We start from the raw sequence: 25,124 nt of genomic DNA, 5'->3' as shown, positions 1-25,124 counted from the left end.
AAAAGAAATATTTTTTTTTTTTTTTTTTTTTTTTTTTTTTTTTTTTTTTTTTTAAATTACAATTACAAAAAATATCTCAGTTGCAAAAGTTAATTGACAAGGTTATGGCAAATACTATTTAAAGCAGGAAAATAGATGTAGTATTTACTTTGTACAGAATATAGATACTAAACTGATCAATGTTGACTAGCATACAAGCGAAAATAAATATTCTTAAAATCGTTTTAAATAAAACTGTTAATATTGGCAAATTATTAATATTATTAATATTGGCAAATCGTAAATAAATGTACCAAACTTTATATACTAAAAATTTTAATTTTATGTGTGTTAAATTATTAAACTAAAAAAAATGCAACAAAATTAATGCTTTTTATGGGAAAAAATATTATTTATAAAATCAACATTTTGCTCTTTTTAAATTTTTAAATATAATCTAGAATAATTATTTGAATTTAATAATTACAAGATCAACATACCTTAGTTTGAACCTGGAAATCATCCTGAGGCCCTTGAACCATAATATTTGTTCGGGATGACAGAGGGAGTATTGGAAATCTCCTAATATTATTAGATGATGGAATTATGTTGTGCTCCATCTGGCTGCTGACTGAATGTGCTTTAATACTGTTCAAATAACTAACTTGATCTGGAGATGCAATTAGTCCAAAAAGAGACTAAAAAGTAAATAATTTAAATTTAGATAAAACTGGAAAATTTTAATTTGTATAAGTATTTTGGAAAATTTTAATTTGTGTAAGTCTAGTATTAACTACAAAGAATAAATATACACTTATAATATATATCATACCTTCTTCTGCTCTTATAATATTTAATTTACACATTTATTTTTTAATTCACACTGCCTTAGAATACAATTTAATATTTCAAACACCATACTTTCTTTATTTTCTATTCTTCCACCAATAATGATAGTTATGCATTCCTCATAAATTGGAGGGGGGGATTTTCTTTTTGGGGGGAAGGGTTGCTAAGGAAAGAAAATTTACTGAATTAAGGTAGATAAATTAATTTTAGGACTTAAATAATTTGTTTTAACCAGAACAGATCTTCTTCCAGTAGAATATAAGTTATGCATTGCTATCATTTATATATACAGTCAAAAGTCTTTAATCCGGACTTGTCGGGACTTCGGCGATTCCGGATTATTGATTTTTCCGGATTATAGATCATCATTTTAAATCTGGTAAGATGGCATGCAGAAATTATAAAATTAAAATATGAAACCGTAATTTATGAAATAAAGAGCAATCATGATCTAAAGGGTATCAAAATTTACAAAAAAAAAAAAAAGCTTAATATTTATTTGTTTACTTTATTAAACATTTCTTTCAAAGCACGTATGCGTAAAGCATACATTACGCATACTAGAAATTAGAAAATTGCAACCAGAAAACTATTTGATTTGTATTCGTGATATTTATAATGACAAGAAATTTGATTTTAAATCATATCAAAGACGGAGTACATCGAGATGAAATACTACATTATAAGCCGAATAAAATAAAAACATCTGCCCTGAAGATAAGGATAATAGTGCTGACAGATCAACTTCCAGTTCATTGCGCGCTGTGAAGTCCCCCCCCCCTGCGCGCAGAGCAGCGTGAAATTGATAAACAGATTTTGGAATGGTTAGAGAAACAAAGGAGCTTTTATCCATTTTTTCCAGCAGTTCCACTTTTTGTTTGATGGACATCGAAACATGCTTTTCCCTTTGTAAATTCCTTTGGCAGCTCCAGCATCGGAAATTCTATTTGACATAATCGAAAGTTCCACTTTCTTTTATAAAATTGCTCTAACAGTCTGCAAAAAATAATAAGCCGGTTCCAATTCGAAGATTAAGAAACAACGCAATCTGCAACATTAACAGAAATATATAATTAGATAATTTTAGCTTAGCTTATACCGTCAGTTATACATTAAACGCGCATGCGTAAATGTATTATGCGCATGCATAAAGGTATTACATGCATGCACAGAAAAATTGTAGCTTTGAGGTCTGGATTATAGATCATTCCGAATTATGGGTGTCCGGATTAACGACTTTTTACTGTATATATTAATTTATGCATATGGTAGAAGAAACTGATTGTAATTGGTTGAAACTCATAGGAAATATTAGTAGAATATTTAAGTAATAAAGTATTTTAAATGTTACATTAACCAGATATATTTACTGACTTGTTAAATGAATGAAATCTAGAAAAAAAAAATCAATCACTCAAACTGTGTGCCAATAATAATCAAATAAATTAGCCACTGAACTACACTTGATTCAACAAACAAAACTCGTCTTACATACTTGAGATATAATTTCATGTTACTCTCATCCAACTCAAAATTTAAACAACGGAAACCAAGTCTAAAAATACCACCGTTAGTGTTTGTACAGCCCCTCCTGCTACCTAGCCATGCAGTTTAGCCACATCCTCCATATTTAGAAATGGCTCTAAATAATTAAGTGATTTAATGTTTTAAGAAATCCATCATTAGCAGTGATTTCAAGGTCACTGAATTTCGGCATTTAGGCAAAAGTGATTTCAACTGCCTGTTCAAAGCGATATTAATCTACCGCATAAAATCACACACACACACATATATGTGTATATATATATATATATATATATATATATATATATATATAAATAATTGAAAAAGAAAATGTAAAGCTAATTGATAATTAGACGTAAGACCCATCTGGTCTCAAAAACTTTTGCGCATAATGCTGGAAAAAGATTTGAAAGAATAGTAGTAGGAAAGAACATTGCAGCGAACTTGCTAAAAAGTTACCAGGAGCTGTAGCTCCACGAAATATTGTAACACAGTACTACATAAATAATAAGAAATTTGTCTGGAATAACTGGAAAAAACTGTAAACATGCGATAAAACTGCCAAATTTAGTGCTGGAAGACTTGCTAATGCACGAAAAAAATTAATGAATCTGATCGTTGTGAAATGTGAAAAGTTAACTCACATGAAAAATAGATCGATGGAAAAAAATATATATAAGGAAGGTACAAAAAACATGGATTATAAAATGTCAATATATAAAATGCCTATACATAAAAAATTAAAATTAAAATTAAAAATTGCCAATATATAAAATGCCTTATATATATATATTATATATATTATTATTAATATTTAAATATATATATATATATATATATATATATATTATATATATATTATTAATATTTAAATATATATTATATTATATATATTATTAATATTTAAAAATAATTATTGCTTTGATCTGTAAGTTTAACTACACAAAGAGAATAAATTTATTCAATCTTGCTTCTTCATATCACCGTACTCTTCCAAAAATATATTTAAAAATAAATTTTTAACAATAAAAAATAAAAAGCATTCCCCTCTGACTTTTATCTATAATACAGCTTGATAATTATTTTCTTTTAATATAAGTATGTGATATTACAATTACTTCAGTCCTATAGAACTGAGAAACATACTAAGGACATTAAAATTTACATGAGAATTATTTTAAGTTGTATGAGAAAATTAATTTTATTTTGCTGTTTTGAAAAAAAAAAAAAAAAAAAATACTGTTGATGGAATGAAAGCTTAATAAATCAATATTTTCTTTAAAAGCATTTATAAATTTTATGAGTATTATGCATTTAAAAATTTGTGAGTAGCCTTAATTTCATTATTTTGCTAAAAATTGTATATTTAAATTTTTTCATTACTGTAAAGTAAATAATTTAACAGTAAATTCTTGTAATTTTGAATTAAATATATAATGATGTATTTCTTACTATATTAAATTTTAAAAAGTTGCACTATTTTTATATCAGACTTAAATGTTTTATATTAGAAATTTGAATTTTAATGATCTGATTTCATAAAGTATAGAATTTTCAGATTTTTGAATTATTTTAAATTTGAAAATTTATTAAAAATTATTGCAATAAATTGGAAATTTGGGTTATTGTTAAAAAATTTTGAATTTTTACGAGTTTTAAAAAGCCTTCTCTGAGCAAATATGATTACGCAGATTATAAATTTAACTATGACAAATGACTCTAAATTTGTTTTTCTCTCAATCTGGCTTCTATTTTATCTAAAAGTCTTTTTTTAATTATTATTATGGAGTAATATAAAATTATTTGTAAGACAATAGTACACAAGTTATTAGTCTTAATTTGAACGTGACTTTTGTGTACTTATGTGAAAAATGATCTGGCATAAAGCATTAGTAATAACTTTGAACTTTTTTAGTCACACAATGGTAAAAGCCAGTTACCTTGTATAAGTAATGAAGGTTTTTATTTGCCATTGTATTTAAAGCATACCACAGCCATCAGCAAGTAGTTACACTTTCTTTGTAAGGACCTGCACTATTTTATCAAAGTTATTTTGTTATTGTAATGTATTTTGCTACTATTTTATGCTATTAATTCCACATTGCTTTACAATAGAAAAATGTGGATAGTTTTTTATAAGGCATATATAATTAATTTTAATAAAATTTTATTAATATGTAAAAGAAAGTTTTTAATTTTATATTGACAGTTTTTCAAAAGTCTTTAAAGTCAAGGACTGTAGAAATTATATTATGATAATTGAGGAAGGATTTTCAAGAACTGTGAACTTTTATGATTGTTTTTCAAAAAATTTAGGATTTTAGGAAATTTAGGAAACACTTTTTATAACACTGACAAAAAACAAGCTTGCAAACTTTTCAAATAGAATTGAAAATTTCAAAAGAATTCTAAAATTTGCATTCACTGGTCAAAAATTTTATATTCAAAATTTAGATAAAATTTTTATGATTTTCCCAGAATTATATTCATCTTGGTTTGCTCGCTTTTGCTAAAAAGTGAGCAAAACAAGACAAATATAATTTTGCTAACTTTGGCTAAACTAACTAAACTTTCGCTAATGCTTTTTCTAAAAAAGGCTAGCTATGTTCTCTTTAAAGTGTATGGGGAGAGATGTGAACTAAAATAACCAGTGACTCAAAATTACGACTTAAATTAGTAACAGCCCTTAATTCCTCATTTTAAATTGTGTATCTCCCCTTTCTGTTCTAAATTGCTTATAATAATTTTTCTGAACTGTGTCTCTCCAATTCAAGCTTGCTTATTCTTCTGCATAGCGGATGCTTTAATTCAAATATAGGCAAACTTTTTCAGTCATGGGCCAAAAATCGAAAACAAAATGTTTGGCGGGCCAAGATAAATTTTTCTAAAATTTTAAAAACAATATACAAGTATTACAATTTAAATATGTTAATGACACGAATGAAATTGCGATTTCATTTTTAAAAGTTCCTTATATTGAGTTTCGAAGTGAGATGTACTGATTCTAAAGAATGAGGCAAAATGCTCATCTGGTCAGTCTACTTCTGATATAATTCTTTCTAAGGTTCATAGTTTAAGACCCTTATTCACATATATAAGATGAAGCAAACATAGCACTGATTTTCTGAGCATGAGATATTAAATTTGGGAAGCTTACTTTCGATAATGATTTATAAAACTCTAACTCTGGCATATTTAGAAAAAACTGCTTGAGACGATTGTTAAATTGGAACTCATTTAATTCAAGCAACAAATCTGACCTCATTGCTTCACAATTTACATTGAAAGGCATGGTAAAATTATCCAATTCTGTTTTAACGGCACTGCAATCTTTGTTTGAAATCAAAATGCAGTTTTTTTCATGCCATCTTCATAATTCTTAAGCTTCTCTCCATTTACTGAGGGTATTGAATTTAACCTTGGGAAATGAGACAAGTCATTCTTAGCTAGCTGCCCAGCAAAGAGATTAAGTTTTCTTATTAAGATTAAACAAAGAACTTCCGCTTTTAACACTTTCAGGGGTGTTTGTGGGACCCCAAAAAATCCCTTGAAACTTTTACGGACTTACTACCGACATTTTGGAGTTTCGAGAAGGGGGGAGAGAAATGAAAAATTACAATTATGAAGTATTGAATGACCTAATTATAAAAGTTCAATGAATGACTTTTTTTGCAAAATTAATAACCATAAATTTTCAAACATATAAACTACTACATTTTATGTAAACATTTTAAATTACCTGAATTAATTTTTTTTTAAAAAAATTATCTAATTTCTGCTGCTTTTTTTTTTCTGATGTTTGTGGGCTTGTCTTTCTTTTGTGGTGAACTTCATAATTGCAGGAAGGTTGACTTTTATTTTCCTCATTTACAGTTGAAGAAATTTCCTCGAGAACTGCACATGCAGAGGTAGAAGCAGTTTGCTTTTCTGCTAATGTAGAAGGTTTTTCAGAGACTTTTATAGGTAACTCATCTGAAATACATGTTTTTAAATCCTCTTGATATGTTTTCCAACTTCTGTTCATATTCAGTAAGAGATCTTTGTGAATTGGATCAGTCATTGGATTTTTTGAGCCATATTTTTCACATGAGGTTTCTTTAGAAGCCATATTTAATAGTCTGCACTGCATCTAGGAAATCAATCTTAAGAGAGGTTCTATAGTCAGTGACAAGTGTATCCATTAAGTTGAATGCACTTTCCACTAATGGGCCATGGAAGCAGCTAAGGCAGGCTTTGACCAATTTAGCCAATGTAGGATACTTATAATCACTTGTGAAATCATATTTTCAATTAAAAACTTTATACCAATATTTATCAATTGTACACTTGACTTGATTTCCACTTTCATCAGATGTGTAGAGCATTTCTTTGGTGATATCAATATCACTCTGGTATAACCTTATTTCAGCTTCTACTTTTGACTTTTCATTATCACTAAAAATATGGGACATAAAAGATGATAATTTTTCAAAAGCTAATATTGTACTGGTTTTACCTCTTAACTCTGGATCTAATGCTGTAAAACTAATTAGATATGAATTTTTAAGGGGTAATTTCTGTTTCATATGCTGTGCTGTATTAGTATAAGCTTTCATCAGAGAAATTTGGAATTCTTTTGCTATTGGATGACTTTTTGATAATTTCTTCAGGAGAGAAGCTTCTGCACCAGTAAATATTACTTATGTAGATGGAATTCTGGATTTGTGACATCAACCTTTAATAAATCATTATAAGATGTGCACTCTATATTTTCTAGCTTCATAAAAAAAGAGAAAAATTTTGCCATCAATTTATAAATACTGGAATGTATTAAATGAAGCATTGGTTTTTTTGTTTCAAATAATTTAATATATGTGTTGAACTCTGGTAAAACCGCTGAATATAATGCCATATGCAATAAAGTTTTGTTTTGCATAACAAATAACCCATTTAGTATTATTTTTTTCCGAGCTAAAGCATCCTTTGCGAGTTGTTGGGAATGCAAGCAAGAATACTACCCTTCAACAATTTTTTTCTGAGCTGCAGAAATATTTCTTTTATTGTATACAGTTTCAACATAAGAAAAATAATCCCCTTTATCAGTTTTATCCAAGTAGTGAAAATAAAATGCAATAAGAGCATCCCACAGATCTTTGATTCTTTCTAAAACACATAAAATGTACACCCACCTATGATCTGGTCTCTTCAAGGGCTTAAGTTTTTTAATGGCAAGGGATTCACAGATTTTGAAAAAATTTTTTCTTTTACTGCAGCTTTTCATATCAAAATAGATGTCATCAAACAAATCTTCTAAGTATCTATCAAAACATGAAGCAAATTCTTTTGCACAGTTATTAGCTGTGTGACATGTGTCACCCTCAATATCTAATAAGTGAGGTGCTTTGTTTGATCGTAGTCTGGTTTCAACACCCTTTTTTTTTCCACGCATGGTGTTACATGAGTCCATTAATACACTAATTAAGTTTGCCCATGGAATATTATTATCTTCAATAGTATTAACAACTGCTTTACAAACAGCTTCTGAATTGCAAGATTCCATCTTTAGAGATGCAAAATGATGAACTACAACTTCATTTTGATTGTTGTCATAAAACTGCACCAATATTGCCAGTATACTTTCTTGAGCATTGCTAGTACTTTCATCCAAATTTAGAGAAAATGGAGTCTCCTTTAAAGTTTTAATGATATTTTCCTTAATAGTTTTTGCGAGCTCATATTTCATCTTATAACATGCAGTAGTCCTGGACATTTCCAACGAGTTTAGTGCCGTCTGATCGCGGCTCAACTGTTTGCAGAGTTCAATTAAATTGGGAGCTACATTGAAAGAAAGAGAATTCTCGGCAATAAACGAAGTTATTAATACCTCTTGGCGTGCTTTTCTTGTCACTATATCCAATGGCCGAGCATCAGTCTCCAGTAAGTCATCAGTATTTTTTGAATTAGCATAATTACTTAAAGTCATTGAATGTCTAATGCACTTTGAATATTTTATGTGTGTCACAGTTTTAGAATGATTTGTGAAAGCCTTGAAAATTTCCCCACCATACTTCAGCAGTGAGTTACAAAAAACACAATATGCTTGTCCAGCAACATTTATTTTCTTGCACCATGTGCCGATGGTATCCCCATTACCATCTCTCCGTTCAATCCAATTCCACCTAAATGCATTCCGGACACCTTTTTCTAATTGTATAATATCACTATTTATATCGAGAAATTTCATAGTGAAATTCTCTTGCATACATAAATAAAAAAATATTTCAATAAACGAAACGAAAAATTTACACGTGCATCAATAAATGAAACGAAAATTTTACACAGAGGAGAAAAAAAAGTTGAGAAGCGATCAATGACAAATAGCTAATACGGCGAAAAATCCCCCTTCTCTACTTATTGGCGCCACGCCAGGAGAGATAAGACCTTTGAACCCAGAGTCACGTGATCACACATCTGGTCGAACGAAGTCTCTCCCTTTTTTTTCTGCCGCGCCTACTTGCCGAAAAGAATCCAGAAGAGAATGTCCGAGAACCGGGGGGAATGAGTCATAACTCGCAATAAGGAAAGAACAAAAAAGAAGTTTTTTCCCCTTTTTCACGCATTATCACTGCCTTTGGAGAAAGAAAGGAAAAGTTTTCACCACACACACTGACCTTGCGTTTTGTGCTTTCAAAGCAAACAAAATTACCCAGATCAAAATAAATAATTCATTATTATTCCTACTTCCTTTTGAACGATGATCCACGGAATATTCCGGGGATCGAAGTTCAAAATCCCCGGAATTCCGGGGTTTCCCAAGAGCACAAACACCCCTGCACTTTGCTAACTGAACGCTGTCTGTGGTTGCTTTTTTTCCGTCGATTTATGTTTTTAGGACAAAATAGAGAAAGAAAAAAAACCATCAGCTCGTTGAGAAAAAGGAAGGAAAAAATAATATTTAAACAAATTAGAAAAGGAGATACATATTTCTTTTAATTTGCCTTGGACCGGCACATTAAAATTCTATTCATGGGCCGAACAGAACCTTCCGACGGGCCGGAGTTGGCCCCTGGGCCGTAGTTTGCCCATCCCTGCTCTAATCCAATCGCAGCTCAAAATTTAAACAAAGGAAGCAAGTCTTTATAAATAGTGCCGTTACTGTTATGCAGCCCTTTTTAATTATACAATAATTTCTGTAGATACTTAATGATTCTTTATGGTGTGCAGATAAAATAATAGAGCTGCATAAAGATGAAAAACTAGCAGATGTGGCTTATATATAACACATAATTCATTGATGACTTATTCTGAGGAGACATATTTATATTCTTACATCATCATTATGGATGCGACAAGAGTTTTTCATAACAAATCACATTTTTTAGGCAGACAACAGAAAGAACAGAGTAATGCAATAACAAATCTTAGCATAGCAAGAGGAAGGCAGGTACAGTGAGTGCACATTTCAGTAAGAGAGTTATTCCTTTGTTTAAATTTTGGATGGCGATTGAACAAGAAGTATCTGCAATGCTACTCTTACATAATGGTACAATGCAGACTAATACTCAGATGATGCAGACAGGAAAGGGACATGCATAAAGAATCATTAAAACACCTATAGAATTATTATCATCATATTCATAGATATATATATATATGCTACTGTTTGATGCATTTTACAAACTGCGTAATAAGATGATTATTGATTGGTTATAAACTTAAAATTTTATAATGAAAATTTAAGAAATTAAATAAGCTATGGACCAAAATATTAAAATGCTAAGATACAGATTGAAAGAAAAAAAGATACTTAATACTCCCCTTCAAAGAAAGCATTAAAAATTCGAAAATTAGTATTTACATGTTAGCACAACCACCTTGGTATAGTCTGAAAATTTTATACAAAAAGAAAATGATAATTTATAACTATGCAAAACTATTTGTTTCAATTATACTTATTATGATATGTATTTTTTCATATTTAATTAGATAGTTATCCCAAAAATCAATCAATCAAATTTATTTACAAATGAGGTTTGTGTATTTTGTTCAGCTGAAAATTTCATGATAATCATTTTAAATTGTTTAATGCGATTTTGTTCCTTTAACAATTTTGCAGCAAACTACTGTATTTCTGCTGAAATTTTATTGCAATTTTTATACTTAAGGTAAATCCCACAAGCATTTTAAAATTTAATTCAAAACAAGAAACATCACACTAGCTTGCAACACAACAAAAGGAATGCATGTAATAATGGCAATTTTGCTTGTTAAAATCAAATTGTTATGCACTTAATTTCCAGAATTTGGTATATTCTGAAAATCTGGTGATTTCTACTAAGGTGGTTGGGCTAATGTATAATTAACAAAAATGGAAACTAAGAAGTAACAAAAATGGGACAGATGTCAAGTTTGTACCATGAATCAGAGCAAAATTAATGCTATTTAAAGTGACCCAAAATAAGGTATCCCTGTAAATACATGAAAATATGTATAAAAAAGGAGTAATACTAAACAAATAAAAATATAATATCTAAATGATATTCGTTGGGTTACAGTGTCTTTATCAAGAAGACAGCATAGTAAAGCAATAAAAAGGATTCCTGGAAGTAATGTTTCTGAAAATTTAGAATGATGAGCATTTATTAAAATAAAATACAAAATTTACCAAGTGAAAATAATTTTTTAAAAAAGCCGAAATAAATTTAAAATATGCAATATTTAAATTAAAAATTATTTCTTACATTAAAGTTTTAAAGAAATTGTACAGTTTTTTAAGTAATGAAATCGAAAATTCTATTAACTTGAATTAGGATTATAAGATTAATGAACCAAAATAATAGACAGACAATTATATAAATTTGTTATAAGAATAAAAATTAAATGGTGTTTTGAATGTAATTTTATATAGTTTGAATTAACAATTTATATTCTTATTTAATACACATACAGATAACATTGACATTACATAAGTATTTTTTATATTCCACATATTCCATATACCAAATAATATAAAATAGAAATATGAATATGTACTTTAAAATATTTAATGTTTTCAAAATTTTTTCTTATGTCATTACACTTGCATAGTTTTAAATACATTTAAATTACAAGTATTAATACATAAACAAATATATCCATGTACATACCAATGATTTTTGTAAAGCTTTCTTTAAGTTCTGTTGTAAAGGGGCAGAAAATACATCCATATCAAATGGATCAATATATGAGATAGCTCGATTCATTATATCTTGAGAAGTCGAATTAATTGCATCACTAGTGTTATCTTTATGCACCATAAATCCAATAAGAAACTGTACATCAAATAAATACTGTAATGACTGAACTTGAAGAAGCCTAGGATTTAAGTCCTCAGCAGCAGAAGCATCAACTTTTCTTTGATATATGTCTAGCAATCCAATGAGTAACTGCTTGCTGATTTCAGATCGAACTTCACTAGAAATATAAAATAATAAAGATGCATAAAGACCTCAAAGAAGTATAAATTACTTCAAAGTAAATGAATCTGAGAAGACAACAATGTAGACATGAAGGCATTACTAACCTGCTGATTGCAAATCCTCCAATAAAATTTAATTGACAACAAAATCCAAATAATGCATTGGATAAAGGCATAGATACCTAAAAATAAAAGTCAGGTAAATAAATCTGAGAACTGTTTTAAAGAAATAACATTATTGGTAATTTCAACCCAATTTTAATCTGCATTACATTTTAAATGTAATATTAATGTAATTATAATATCAATTTTCAAAGGAAATAAGAATGACATTATTACTACAATACAAAGTCCAAAATCCGGACGTCCATTATCTGGAATGATCTAAAATTCAGACCTCAAAACCACCAACAAGGTTTTCTCGTAGGCTTTGGGCATGCATATTTGATTTCCTACGCTGCGCATAATAAAACATCTGGAGAGTCCCGATTCTTAATTTCACTTCGACATTAAACAAAATACCTTGTTATTGAAGAAACAATTTTTTTAGCATAAATTTGTATGATCAGTAATTTGGCTCCATTGCTGCGTATGTGCTTGGCATACATCTCAAACCCAAACATTCCACATAAATACATCGTTGATCTGACGCCAACCCGGCAAATCATTATTTATTATACTTTCTTTTCATCACTGTATGTTTATCAAAACATGACAAATTGAGTAATGGCTCATGTAGCCATGCCTAAACAATTTTTTATGTTAATAATTGAATAATAAAGGAGTACGGTAACCTTTTATGTTGACATTACGCCTGGTGATGATTACAAATTTACCAAAACTTTCTTTCCATATGCTAAAAATAGATTCTGTTGACGATACTCATAGACCCAAAGATTACATTTAGGGCTATTTGAAATAAGAATAACTGATTTGTTACTCACATACGCGCCAGCGCTCCCGCATTGAGTCAGAGAATTTCAGACTCACAGAGACTGCATCAGGCGGTAAGATATCTAGTGCCGGCTTTCAATGAGGCTTAAGTATATGGTGAGAATTTATTTATTCAGAACTCTGATAAGCCTTAAGCATGTGCAAGAAATAGACATAAATATAATAAATAACTAAACTAATACAATTCAGGCTTAATTGTCTGAGGGCGCGATAGAAGCAAGATAAAATTTAACGGAACAACTCGTCATTAGTCACCAAGCTCATGATGCATGGCCAAATATGTACAGTGAAGAATAGCTAAATTTGATGGTGATAGCTGCTAATTTTAAAGGTTTTCGGATATCGCAAAACAAAGATGAAATTTTTCAATTAACGGATTTTGTAAAGAAATATAGAGTAAAGAAATATAGAGTAATAAATGAAGATTATATAAAAGAAGTTTTTCATTGTGATGACAATGCTTCTCAGTCATCAATCAATTAATGAATGGCGAAATCTGTAGTATGGTTCTAGATCCGGAAAAAACCGGTACTGATAGTTAAGAAAGTGACACAGAAGTTACTGAAAACGAGAAAATTTCAATTGATAAGTTAATCGGAACTCTCGAAATAGCAGTTACAGGACTTCAACAATGTAACTAAACAAGAGATTATGTCCGTCTACAGAATTAAAGAGAAAGTATTAGCCCAAAAAATGAAGCAACTTGCATTGAAAGAAATGTTTAATAAGGTAAACAAATAAATATGATTTTTTTTTTTTTTTTTTTTTTTTTTTTTAAATTTTGATACTCTTTAGATCATAAATACTTCATTACTTCATAAATCATGATTTCGTGTTTTTAATTTTATATTTTCTACATGCCATCGTACTAGATTTAAACTGACGATCTATTATCCGGAAAAATTGCAAATCCGGAATCGCTAAAGTCCCGACGAATCTGGATTTTGGACTTTGTACTGTATAACGTAAATTAAAATTACCTCATCTTGATTCAAATGGCATAGAAAGAAAGAAAGAGCAATTTAAATTCAATAAATTCTCTTATTTATACTACTACACACATCTATGCAATTAAAAATGCATATTATTATCTCATAACTTAATCCTACTGCTTTCAAATAGCTCAATAAATACTATTTGTAAAAATTAACTAAACATTATTCCCACTGACTATATATTGTCCCAGCCAATTTTAAATTATCATAAAACCTTTAATTTCACAACATGTTTTAATTTGATCAAATTAAATTTGACTTGTCAAATTTTTACATGCATTCAACATGGGTACAAACTGCCACCTGAATAATGTCTTACAATAGTGAAATATAAACTATATTCTAGAATGTTAGCTTTATTGTCTCTATGCATTCCTTGTCTTTGTGTCATCTTTAGCTGTGTCTTGTCCTTTATAATGTACAAAATAAAAGTGGTATAAACATCACCAATGAGAAATAACCATATAAATATACAAGGGTTGAAATCAGGTGAATACTCGTAGTCCTGGTTCTTAAAAACAATTCCATCCACAGCATTCATTAGTTACATAAAGTTTCTGCTCAAACTTAATGGTATTTTTTATGTTTGGCAAAAGGGAAAAATCTGATGTGCACACCACATGACTTCCTTGTACGGAATATTAAATTATATGCATTTTTTCTTGCATTTCATTTAAACTTGTTAAATTGAATTAAATCTACTTTACCGATAGCGCATAAACCACAATAATATAAATGCACTCTTTAAAATTCACTCTAGTCTTTGTTTACCATAGTGATACTCTGATGCCAGGTTTACTTAACAGTGTTACACTTCGTTCATATTATCACTCAGAATGCACAAAATTTATATCATTTGAAGAATTATCTAATTGTTGCCACATGTTCTATTCAAATACTATAATAAATCTAAAACAATATATAAAAGAAATTAAGCACACAAAACAAAAAGGAAACAGTTTTTCACAGATGATTCAGTATTTTCTCATTCAATTAATTCAGTTCTCACTTCCTGACAAGGCAAAAATACATAAAAACTCAAAATATCTATATTAAAAATTACCAAGTAAATTTTAAACACTTATTTCCTCGAAAAAATTCCAGAAGAGATTAAGCATGATTTAATTTGCAATAATAAATGAAGGCATTATCTTTGTTGTTGCGAAGCTTAGTCTCTGTAGATTGACAACAAATCTACTATTCTGCTGTTTCAAATGTAAACAAACATGTCCATCATATTATTTAAAAATTAGGCTTAACCGCACTTAAACAGCTTTTAAATTGTTGATAATTTTACAAATATTGCTTGCAGATTTACTAAAGGCATAAAAACCTTAACTGGAAGATAAGAACAACTTAATTCAATCATTTTTAAAGCAAAAAATGCACAATTTGCAAACACAAATGAGTAAAGAAACTGAGATCACTCAGCCAGGTAACAGATTGGATATATATATAAATATGGAACTACTCTGATATGCGCCCTTAAGTTGCCAAATTTCTCGCCAAAAATTTTTTGTCTACATTTCGAACTTTTAGCCTAAAATGTCTCCAAAAACGCGGTTTTCGCACATGCAAAAACTACATTTTGAACACACAATTTAAGCTAAAAATCCAAAACAAAAACAAAAAATTTAGATAGCAAAAACGTAAAGTTTCTAACCAAAAATATTTGACAAGAATCTATGTACACAGTGACATGTTTTAACTTAAAAAAACATCTACGAATGGCACAATGCAGGCAACAAACGAATCTACAAACTACGCACACCTCGCTTTAATAAATTAACATAACAACAATAAATTTCAAAGAATACCATGTACACAGCATCCTGTTTAAACTTTAAAAAAAATTCAACGAATTGCACAATTTAGGCAAGGAACGAATGTACGATCTACGCACTCCTCGCATTAATAAAATAACATAACAACAATCAATTTTAAATAATACCATGTACACAGCGTTCTGTTTCAACTTCAAAAAAACATCTATGAATTGCACAGTCTAGACACAAAACAACAGAATAAACAAAAATAAATTTCAAACAATTCAAAAAAACAACAATAACGACAGAAATTCATACTAAAGAACCAATGAACATAACATTCTACAAAATAAGAACACGGATAAAATAAAATGCACTTACCATGAATTAATGCTTTTTCGAATAGCAGAAATATCAATTTCATACCGCCTTTAACAAGCCGCCACGTAATCACTATCGTATTTACATAACAGCCAGCAGAAAATTCTTACTATGGTTCACAAATAAATAAAATCACAAATCCCTACTTCTATCATGCACTGCCATTAAAAATAATCTCCCAGACCCTCTTTCCACACTTCCAAATACCCACTACCCCTCAACAGGATAGCCACAATAATATTTCCTTTTGCCGAACTTCAATTCAACAACTACCATTTTATCTTTCTCTCCCATCTTCTCAGACACAGAGGCGAATCAACGAGCTCCAGCGAAAGATATTTCAACGTCAACAGGGTTGCCATAGAACACGCAATCGCGCCAAAAACCAGCGCAGAACACATATCGCCACATTTGGTGAAATTAGGGCGTATATCAGAGTTGTACCATAAATATATTTATACACGTTTGGTGCGGCCGATTGCAACCAAAATAGGAGGTGCACATCTACATGTTATAGCAGTCCTATATACAAAATTTCAACGGTCTGAGGCTACTCGTTTTTGAGTTATGCGAGATACATACGTGCGTATGTACATACAGACGCCACGAAAAATTCTCTTTAGAATTCATTTAAAATCAGTTTTATACTTTTTTGGAAGGAAAAGAATCTTTTATTCTGCCCTTATGTATAGATGTCACGCAGAAACATTGTTAAATTGCATTTGATAGCAGTCAAAATGGATATTTTCGTTGAAATATGATGCCTGAATATTTTCGCAATTACAATACCTTCTTTTTACTTCGTACAAGGAAGTAAAAAAAAAAGAAAGAGAAATTTTATTGGTTTTTGATAAAAAAATTATTACCACTTAAGGCTGGAGTCTGGTTATTCCTTTCTAAGATATGCTATATCGTGTTAACAAAATCTAACAATTAAAGTTACTATAGCAGTTTTTTGCAGTACTTATGGTAACTGAATTTTATGTGTTTTAATTTTGAATTAGTTGTGTTTCTGCAGTTTTCAAAATTCTTCATGTTCCCGCGAAACTGAGGAATACTATCCCCTTCCCACAGCCCTCTTTCAGAATAAGTCATATTTAATCACTAAGAAAGATTGGGCTGTTTCTTCATGAATAAATGAGTCTTCACTTTGATATTGTTAGCTTCAAGACAGGTCTGAATTCAGTCTCCTTCTCAAAATCTTTAGTTTTATTCTATTTGTAACTTTGTTACAATATTAACAGTTATCTTCATTTCTTGTCATAATAAATATGATTAGACATTATTGAGATTAAAAAGGAAAAATTACTAGCCTTTTAAATAGGTTATCAATATCAAATTCAGCATAAAAATAAGGAAAATAAATTTATACATGCTGTGGTATCCTGAGAACAGATTTCACAGATTTTCCTTGTTCAGATTCCTCTTGAATTTCAACTTTTTCCCACATCTATTAGAAGAAAAAAAAAATTTAATGAACCAATGCAGATGGCTTTTCTGCTCATCCTTAAATTATGAATTAACTCACCAGTAAGGCTTTCAAAAGACCTTCAGCTGAACCAGCAATCAATTCTGAATCTAAATTCTTTAAAATCTGGTCTATTTGCCAGCTACCCCACAATCTGCAAATGAATTCATAAAAAAAGATTCCCTTCAAAAATAAGTTTGTAAGAATGTATATGCACACAATTTACTTTCTGAAGGAATGTGTATTTGACTTACTTAAAAGCTGAAGCACTAACTTTCTGGAGTTTATTTTTAATTTCTTTCCATAGCTCATTTTCCTAAAAACACATTAAAAAATATTTTAGTATAATCAGATTCAAAAAGAATAATCAAATTACAACAGTATTTACTACAGTTAATCCATCACAAACTCTATTACTATTATTTATAAGCAGCTCATAAAAATGGAAGCCATCAATTTAGTTTTCCTTACAGCAGAAAACATTTTTCAATCCAAATTATGTTAAGTAAATTTTCTAATGTATCATCAGGTATTATATGACAATCAAATATACATGAGGCTACACTGATTGATTTTTAACATAAAAATTAAAATGATAATTTACTGTACTTAAAAATAGTCAATTTAATTAATTAAAAGGATCTTCGAGTTTCCATCACGTTGGAACTTAAAATTTGATAAAAAAAAAACCTATTTTCATTAAGGAATTTAGTTAAATATTCAGTTTTTAAGATGGACATTCAAAACTCTATCAATTATGATTAGGGCAGTAACTTTATAGTGGTTCAAACTTATATGACAATCTTAGTGAATTTTAGAGAATTTTTCAAGATTTTATGACCATTAGATTTTTCCACAAATATCAAATAAACCCATAAACTTCAGATGTTTCATTATTTTTTAATTTCTGTTATTATTGTTATATTATTTTTAAACAATTTTTATGCTAATTTTCATTAGAACTCCCACAAAAATAGAGTGCAAAGTATGTTATTCCAAAACCCAAATTGAAGATTGAATTTCAATTTACCTTAAGATTTGCTGAACTTTTGGAATACACAATTTTTTTTTTTTTTTTTTTTCCCCTGAAGCTGCATACTGCCTTGCTCCACTGCAATAACTAGTCAATGCCAACAAACAATTTTGATGTCAAAATACTTTTTTAATGAAGATTTAAATGAATAAAATTGTGGAGTGTGTATTGTGTCCATGAACATGTGTGATGAAACATATGTTTTTGATAATTAGTTCATGTCCTGCAATAAAAATTATGTTTAATTCAGCTACATCTTTCTACAAGTCTCTCCTTCGAGTGTCATTTGTCGAAGTCATCTCATCACATATATACACTGCTCAACATTGAAAATGCAACACCAAGAAGGAATGATCAGAAATTTATGCAAATTTTTGAGTAGACAAACGTCACTGAATTAAGGCCTGTTTCCAATGCTGTGTATGCATTGTGGTGTCTATGTGTTTCTCCAATCAGCGAGCGAATTCACTTTGATTGACATCCGCAATCCGGTCGATGTGCGATGACGGATGATGTATGGATGGAGTTCAACAATGTTCAACTTCTATCTGTATGTTCGCAGATGCGTTGGGGTCACGTGGTAAAAAAGGAGCAATCAAGTGTTGTCACCAAAAATTAATGGCGGCAGAAGTAGCGATGAACGCTGGCTTAGGGAAAAAATGGTTTGCTAAAAAATGCATAAGAGCTGAATTAACATTATAGCGAGAAATCTACGCACTGAAAAAGACAGCAACCAGCTGAATTTAGTTTTAAAAAAAGATAAGAAAAATAAGACAACTGCAACTACAGTACTAGTTCGCATAGAAAATCAGGCGACCAAGAAATTCAATTCAAGAAAATCAGGTGCAAAAAATAAAATTTCAAGTCCATGAAATAGCAAAATTTGTCCTGACAATTATTTCCTAGTTCTGCATACACATTTACCTTTAATAAAACTGAACGTCTGACTATATCAAACTGCTGCAGCAAATCAGATATGGCATTAAAAGAGTTGTTATTTTTTCTTTTGAAACAGGTAAAACTAAAAATGTTAATTATAAATTAAATTTGGTAGCCTTTTAAATATTCCACTCCATTAAAAAGTATGTTAAATTTATATTTTTCTATTTAAAAAATATACCTTATTGGCTAACATATGTTTGTAAGCACATGGAATATATTTTTAGCAGCCCATTTAACTTCAATCGGAACGCCACTTTAAAAGATAATATTTTTTTGTAAGAAATGTACTAGAAGCTGAAGTACAAACTCTGGTGAATTTTTTAGACGATAGCACACTGAAATAGAACCAAAAAATTTACTTTTAAGAATTGATTTACTGGATGATGTATATAAGCCAAAATATGCATACCATCCCCATGTGATGCTAGCTTAGTGGTAAAGCTGATGGTAACAACGTTTAACTTTTGGGGGCGTGAGTTTGAATCCCATATGCTTTTTGCACTCTGTCTGCAACTTCCTTCGCTTTTTGTTCCAATTTGATCTATATTCGTGTTTTATAATTTATTTCTATTAATATATGCGTTAAATATATTGTTTTATTTATGCTCTTACTTATTTAAATTTCCCCCCAGCAAAAAATTTTAAAAATTATATAATACTAATTTAAAGCATACCCTGTACATATATATTTGAATTTAACAAACATTCTCTATTCGTAAAAAGCAAATTTAAAGTTAATTAAATATAGATGGAATAAATGATTAATTATTGCTGCAAACTAATCTACAATATCATTTAAATTCTGAGAGCATATGTAAATCAAGTACAAGTATCAAAATCCATGAATAAATATATAATTCCAAAAATTTATTAATCCTAAAAATTTATAAAAATGCATAAGTGAATAATAGGATAAATAAATTTTTAGAATTATATATTTATTCATGGATTTTGATACTTGCACTTGATTTACATATGCTCTCAGAATTTAAATGATATCGTATATTAGTTCGCAGCAATTAGTAAACATTTATTTGTTTGCATTAAATTTCATGTCTAATATATTGTTTAATTTATGCTCTTATTTATTTAAATTTTCCCCCCGCAAAAAAAATTTTGAAAATTATATAATATGAATTTAAAGCATACCCTGTACATATACGAGGCGTATTCGGAAACTAAGTACCGTTTTGAAAAAAAAAAAATAGCAAAACAATTTTTTCGAATCCAATTTTATTTTTACATGAAAATACATGTCTTAAACTATTTTTCAACATATTTTCCACCAATGATCAAACACTTGTCATAGCGGGTGACCAGTTTTTGTATACCATCGTCAAAGAAACTTCCCACCAGTTTCGATAACCATGACTCCACAGCATTTTTCGTGTCATCGTCAGATCCAAAGCGCTTGCCACCAAGCTCGCGCTTTATGTGCAGGAACAAGTGATAGTCGGACGGCGCTAAGTCCGGGCTGTACGGCGGGGTGATCGAACTGCTCCCAATGAAACTGTCGAATTAACGATTGAGTGACACCAGCAGTATGGGGTCGAGCATTGTCATGGAGCAACACAATTCCTTTACTGAGCATTCCTTCTCATTTGTTTTGAATGGCACGCCTTAGTTTTGTTAAAGTCTGACAATATCATGCCGCATTAATGGATTCACCTCTGGGAAGAAATTCAGTAAGCAAAACGTCTTTCCTATCCCAGAAGACAGTGCACATGATTTTTTGTGATGACATTGTCACTTTGAACTTTTGTTTTTTCAGAAAATGAGTGTGTCTCCACTCCATCGATTGTTGTTTCGATTCTGGTGTGAAATGACACACCCACGTTTCATCACCTGTCACAATTTGGTTTAAAAAGTTTTCTCCCTCATCACTGTACCGTGTGAGAAATGTCAGGGCACTACCAAGTCGCTTTGTTTTGTGAACATCAGTGAGCATTTCTGGAACCCATCGGGAACACAGTTTGTGATAATTCAAGCGGTCAGACACAATTTCGAACAAAACAGTACGTGAAATTTGTGGAAATGCCTCTGAAAGAGTTGACATTGTGAAGCGTCTGTTCTCATGAATTGCTCCATCAACTTTCCTTACCAAATCATCGGTGACAATAGAAGGCCGACCACTCCGAGCCTCGGCGTGGACATTTGTTCAACCTGCATTAAACATTCTTACCCACTTTCTCACCATTCCATCACTTATCGCGTATTCACCATAAACTTCTGTCACTTGACGATAAATTTTGGCCAGTTTAACATTCCTTGTGTTCAAAAATTTAATCACGGCACGAATCTCACAGTCAGCAGGAGAACTAATTGTCTTAAACATTTTGAATGTGCACAGCAAACTGAAAACATAGAGCAACCAAAATGGTGACGATTGAAAGTCAGTGAACAAGAAAGACTAGTGCGCATGCGCGGGACGCCTACCGCAGCGCTGCGACGGCGCTAGAATGAAACGGTACTTAGTTTCCAAATACTCTACGTATATTTGAATTTAACAAAGATTCTCTATTCGTAAAAAGCAAATTTAAAGTTAATTAAACTTAAATAAAATTTAATGCAATCAAATAAATGATTAATTATTGCTGCGAACTAATCTACAATGTCATTTAAATTCTGAGAGCATACGTAAATCTGTTGGCAGTAGTGATAAAGGCAAAGCATATTTTGCTTCGCTTAAATAAAGACTAATCTAAATAAAATTCATGCTTTATTCCGTAAATAAAATAAAATAAGCTAACACTGTAGCCTTTACATTTAAAATCATTTGATTGAAAGCAAACTGGCATTATGCTAACTCATAATAACACAAGAGAACAAGACATTTGCTGATACCGGCGTACATATATATAATACTCGGCCTACCTGCCGATCTTGACGTCATCGGCCAATCAGCGGCAACCACGTTAGCTTACCGCCAATCGACCTCCGATCAAAATTTGCATGTGGAAAACGGTACTTATGTATTATCGCAACCAGGTTGGCGCGATTTGTAAGTTTGAGTAAAAAAGTATGAATAGAAAGAAAATGTTCATTTATTAATTACAGATAATTTTTAATACAGTTTTTTATATTATTTTGTTTTAAAATATAAAATAGCAACTAAACCCTTTCGGTTTCGAATTTGAATAAGTTGCAGAATTATTTTTTCGGCTGAAATCTTTTGGCTATTCCTTTTAGCACTGATTGAAAACCATATTCGCCATAACCATGTACACATCGACTTATTTTTACTTAAAAAAAAATACCAGAATTGCACAAAAATGGCATTGCGCACACTCTTGACTTTATCCATCTACACTGCTATTTTCTCATAAATTACAAAAATTTGCACGAAAATGCAGGAAAATTTTGTGAATCTCCACATGCTCTTTTTACAACACTACGTATAACACGTAGGGTTGCCATAAGTAGGGTAGCCAAATTTGGCAATTTATGCGAATTTTGGCCTGGTTGCATTAATACGTAAGTACCTGGAAAACTAAAGCCAACAAAAGGCCCTCTTTTCCTCATGCAAAGACAAAAAAAAACTTGCACAGAAGTACATAGTTCAATTCTATTATACGAAAACACTTATTGTCTTTAAACACTGAAAACATCTAAACAAAACTTTCTTAAATTAACAGCAGTCGCTGCTTTTGTAAATAAGTCTGCAGTATTTAATTTACTGGTGATAAATTCAAGGTCAAACACTCCATCATTTACTAGTCTTCTAACAAAGTGATATTTTATGTCTATATGCTTAGTTCAGCGATTTTCTATTGGCGATCTAGAAAAATCAATGGCAGACTTGTTATCACAAAATAGTTTACACTCTCTTAAATTAAACTTTAAAATTTCTTCTTGTAAGACATTTTTCGTCCCCATTAATTCCTTCGCTGCTTCAGATAAGGTGATATACTTCGCTTCCATGGTTGATAAACTTACACATTTTTGTTTAACAGTTTTCCAGATTACCAGTACTTTATCTAAATATAATATAAATCCTCCCATGGATATGCGGTCATCTCTATTACTTGCATAATCAGCATCTGAATAACAATATAAATTTAGATGTTTAATCTTCGATAAGTTTAACTTATACAATTTAGTACTATTGAGATAACCAAGCAATTTCAACAATGCTTCCCAATGCCTAATTCCAGGATTCTCCTGAAATTGTGATAAGATATTCACTGCATATGTAATATCAGGCCTTGTCCTGTTAGCTACAAAAACTAAACATCCTAATAGATTTCTAAAAGGTAATGTATGCATTTCCGCAATTTCTGCACTTGTAGATGGACAATCTAATTTTGTAAGAATAGTGCCTTTAGCTATGGGAAGTGAAGTTATTGGTATCTGGAAATGTTTAAATTTTTCAAAAATTTCTTCGATATATTTTTGCTGATGTATAAAAACCCCATTCTCATTCTCTAAGAATTCAATTCCAAGTAACGTTTTAGTTTTGCCTAATACTTTAAGATGAAAAAACTTACTCAGCTGTGAAATTACTTTATCTATACTATATTGATCTTTACTAAAAATCACAATATCATCTACATATAACAAGAGAATTACATTTGAACCCTTATAAACACAATTACACCATTGTATTTTCTTAAAATGTAGATTTTCTAAAGTACTTTCAAATTCACAAAACCATTCACGGCCGCGTTGATGTAGACCGTAAATGGCCTTGTGCAATAAACACACTTTATTTTCCTCTTCGATAAATCCCTCTGGTTGGGTCATATATATTTTCTCATTTAGGTTTGCATATAAATATGCATTCTTTACATCTAACTGACAATTACACCATTCATATAAACATACCAGGATAGTGAAAAATATTCTTATGATTGAAAAATTTACTACAGGACTGTAAACGTCGTCAAAATCTTCACCTCTTTTCTGCCTGAATCCCTGTGCTACTAAGTGTGCTTTGTATCTAACCACTTGATTCTTTTCATTTCTTTTTAGCGTATAGACCCATTTGTTTCCTATCATAGTTTTATTTTCTGGCTTTTCGACTAATTCCCAAACCTTTCTTTTTTTCATTGTGTCAATTTCTTCTTTCATTGCCTTATCACATTCTTCGGCATTTATTGATTTTTGTGCTTCTTTAAAATTTTGTGGGATAATTATTTCTACGGAATTTGCCTCTTCAGACACGGAGCTAGTCTCCTGTTCTACAAATTAACTTTCCCTGAGTATTCGTTTTTCCACTAAAATCGAACTTATCTTTTTCATATTTAATATTTCTTGCCTCACAATACTTTTCAATATCATTATAGGATCTAAAACGGGTGTCTATTCCCTCTACATAATAATATATGTCTGTACGCATTCCATCTGGCCTTTTAACTGCTTTTCTTTGCCAGTTTAAGTCTGATACTTCTTTCGGAGTAGATTTGTCATCTGACAACTTTATTTCTTCTCTAGAAATTTCCTGTTCTTCATATGATTCTGCTATTAGCTCAGATTCCTCTAGTCTTTTAAATTTAGGTTTTGATTTCTGTTCCAGGATGCCATTTGCTGCATACAGTTTTTCATCGAACTTCACATTACAGGTTTCTATTAATCTGCGTTCTTCTGGCAGCCATATCCTATAACCCTTAGTTTCCTTCGCATAACCTACCATGATCCCTTCTTTGCACCTCATTTGTAATTTATTTCTAATCTGTTTTGGCACGCCAACATAGGCTTTACAACCAAATATTTTAAAATAAACAACACTGGGTTTTCTATTTAGGAACATTTCATAAGGGATTCGGTTGCTTTTATGACATACTCTGTTCCACGTATA

The 25,124-nt window shown here is 30.4% G+C and overlaps 1 protein-coding gene across 4 annotated transcripts in view; it reads right to left on the bottom strand.

Moving 5' to 3' along the window:
* Window positions 1-25,124, bottom strand: part of Cog1 (conserved oligomeric Golgi complex subunit 1) — a 348,144-nt gene that overhangs the window by 12,366 nt on the left and 310,654 nt on the right. For all 4 annotated transcript variants that reach the window (XM_085819219.1, XM_085819218.1, XM_085819217.1 and 1 more), the window contains exons 22-27: window positions 17,607-17,668; window positions 17,413-17,506; window positions 17,257-17,334; window positions 11,894-11,970; window positions 11,478-11,784; window positions 480-677 (exon numbers count right to left, since the gene is read on the bottom strand). In XM_085819219.1, the coding sequence (XP_085675345.1) occupies window positions 480-677; window positions 11,478-11,784; window positions 11,894-11,970; window positions 17,257-17,334; window positions 17,413-17,506; window positions 17,607-17,668 (816 nt within the window). The remainder of the gene's footprint in view (window positions 1-479; window positions 678-11,477; window positions 11,785-11,893; window positions 11,971-17,256; window positions 17,335-17,412; window positions 17,507-17,606; window positions 17,669-25,124) is intronic.

This window comes from Stegodyphus dumicola, chromosome 6 (assembly GCF_044657685.1).
Source record: "Stegodyphus dumicola isolate Sdum_Otavi_A_Nest chromosome 6, ASM4465768v1".
Classification (NCBI taxonomy): Eukaryota; Metazoa; Arthropoda; class Arachnida; order Araneae; family Eresidae; genus Stegodyphus; species Stegodyphus dumicola.
This window is presented reverse-complemented; position numbering and strand designations above follow the sequence as displayed.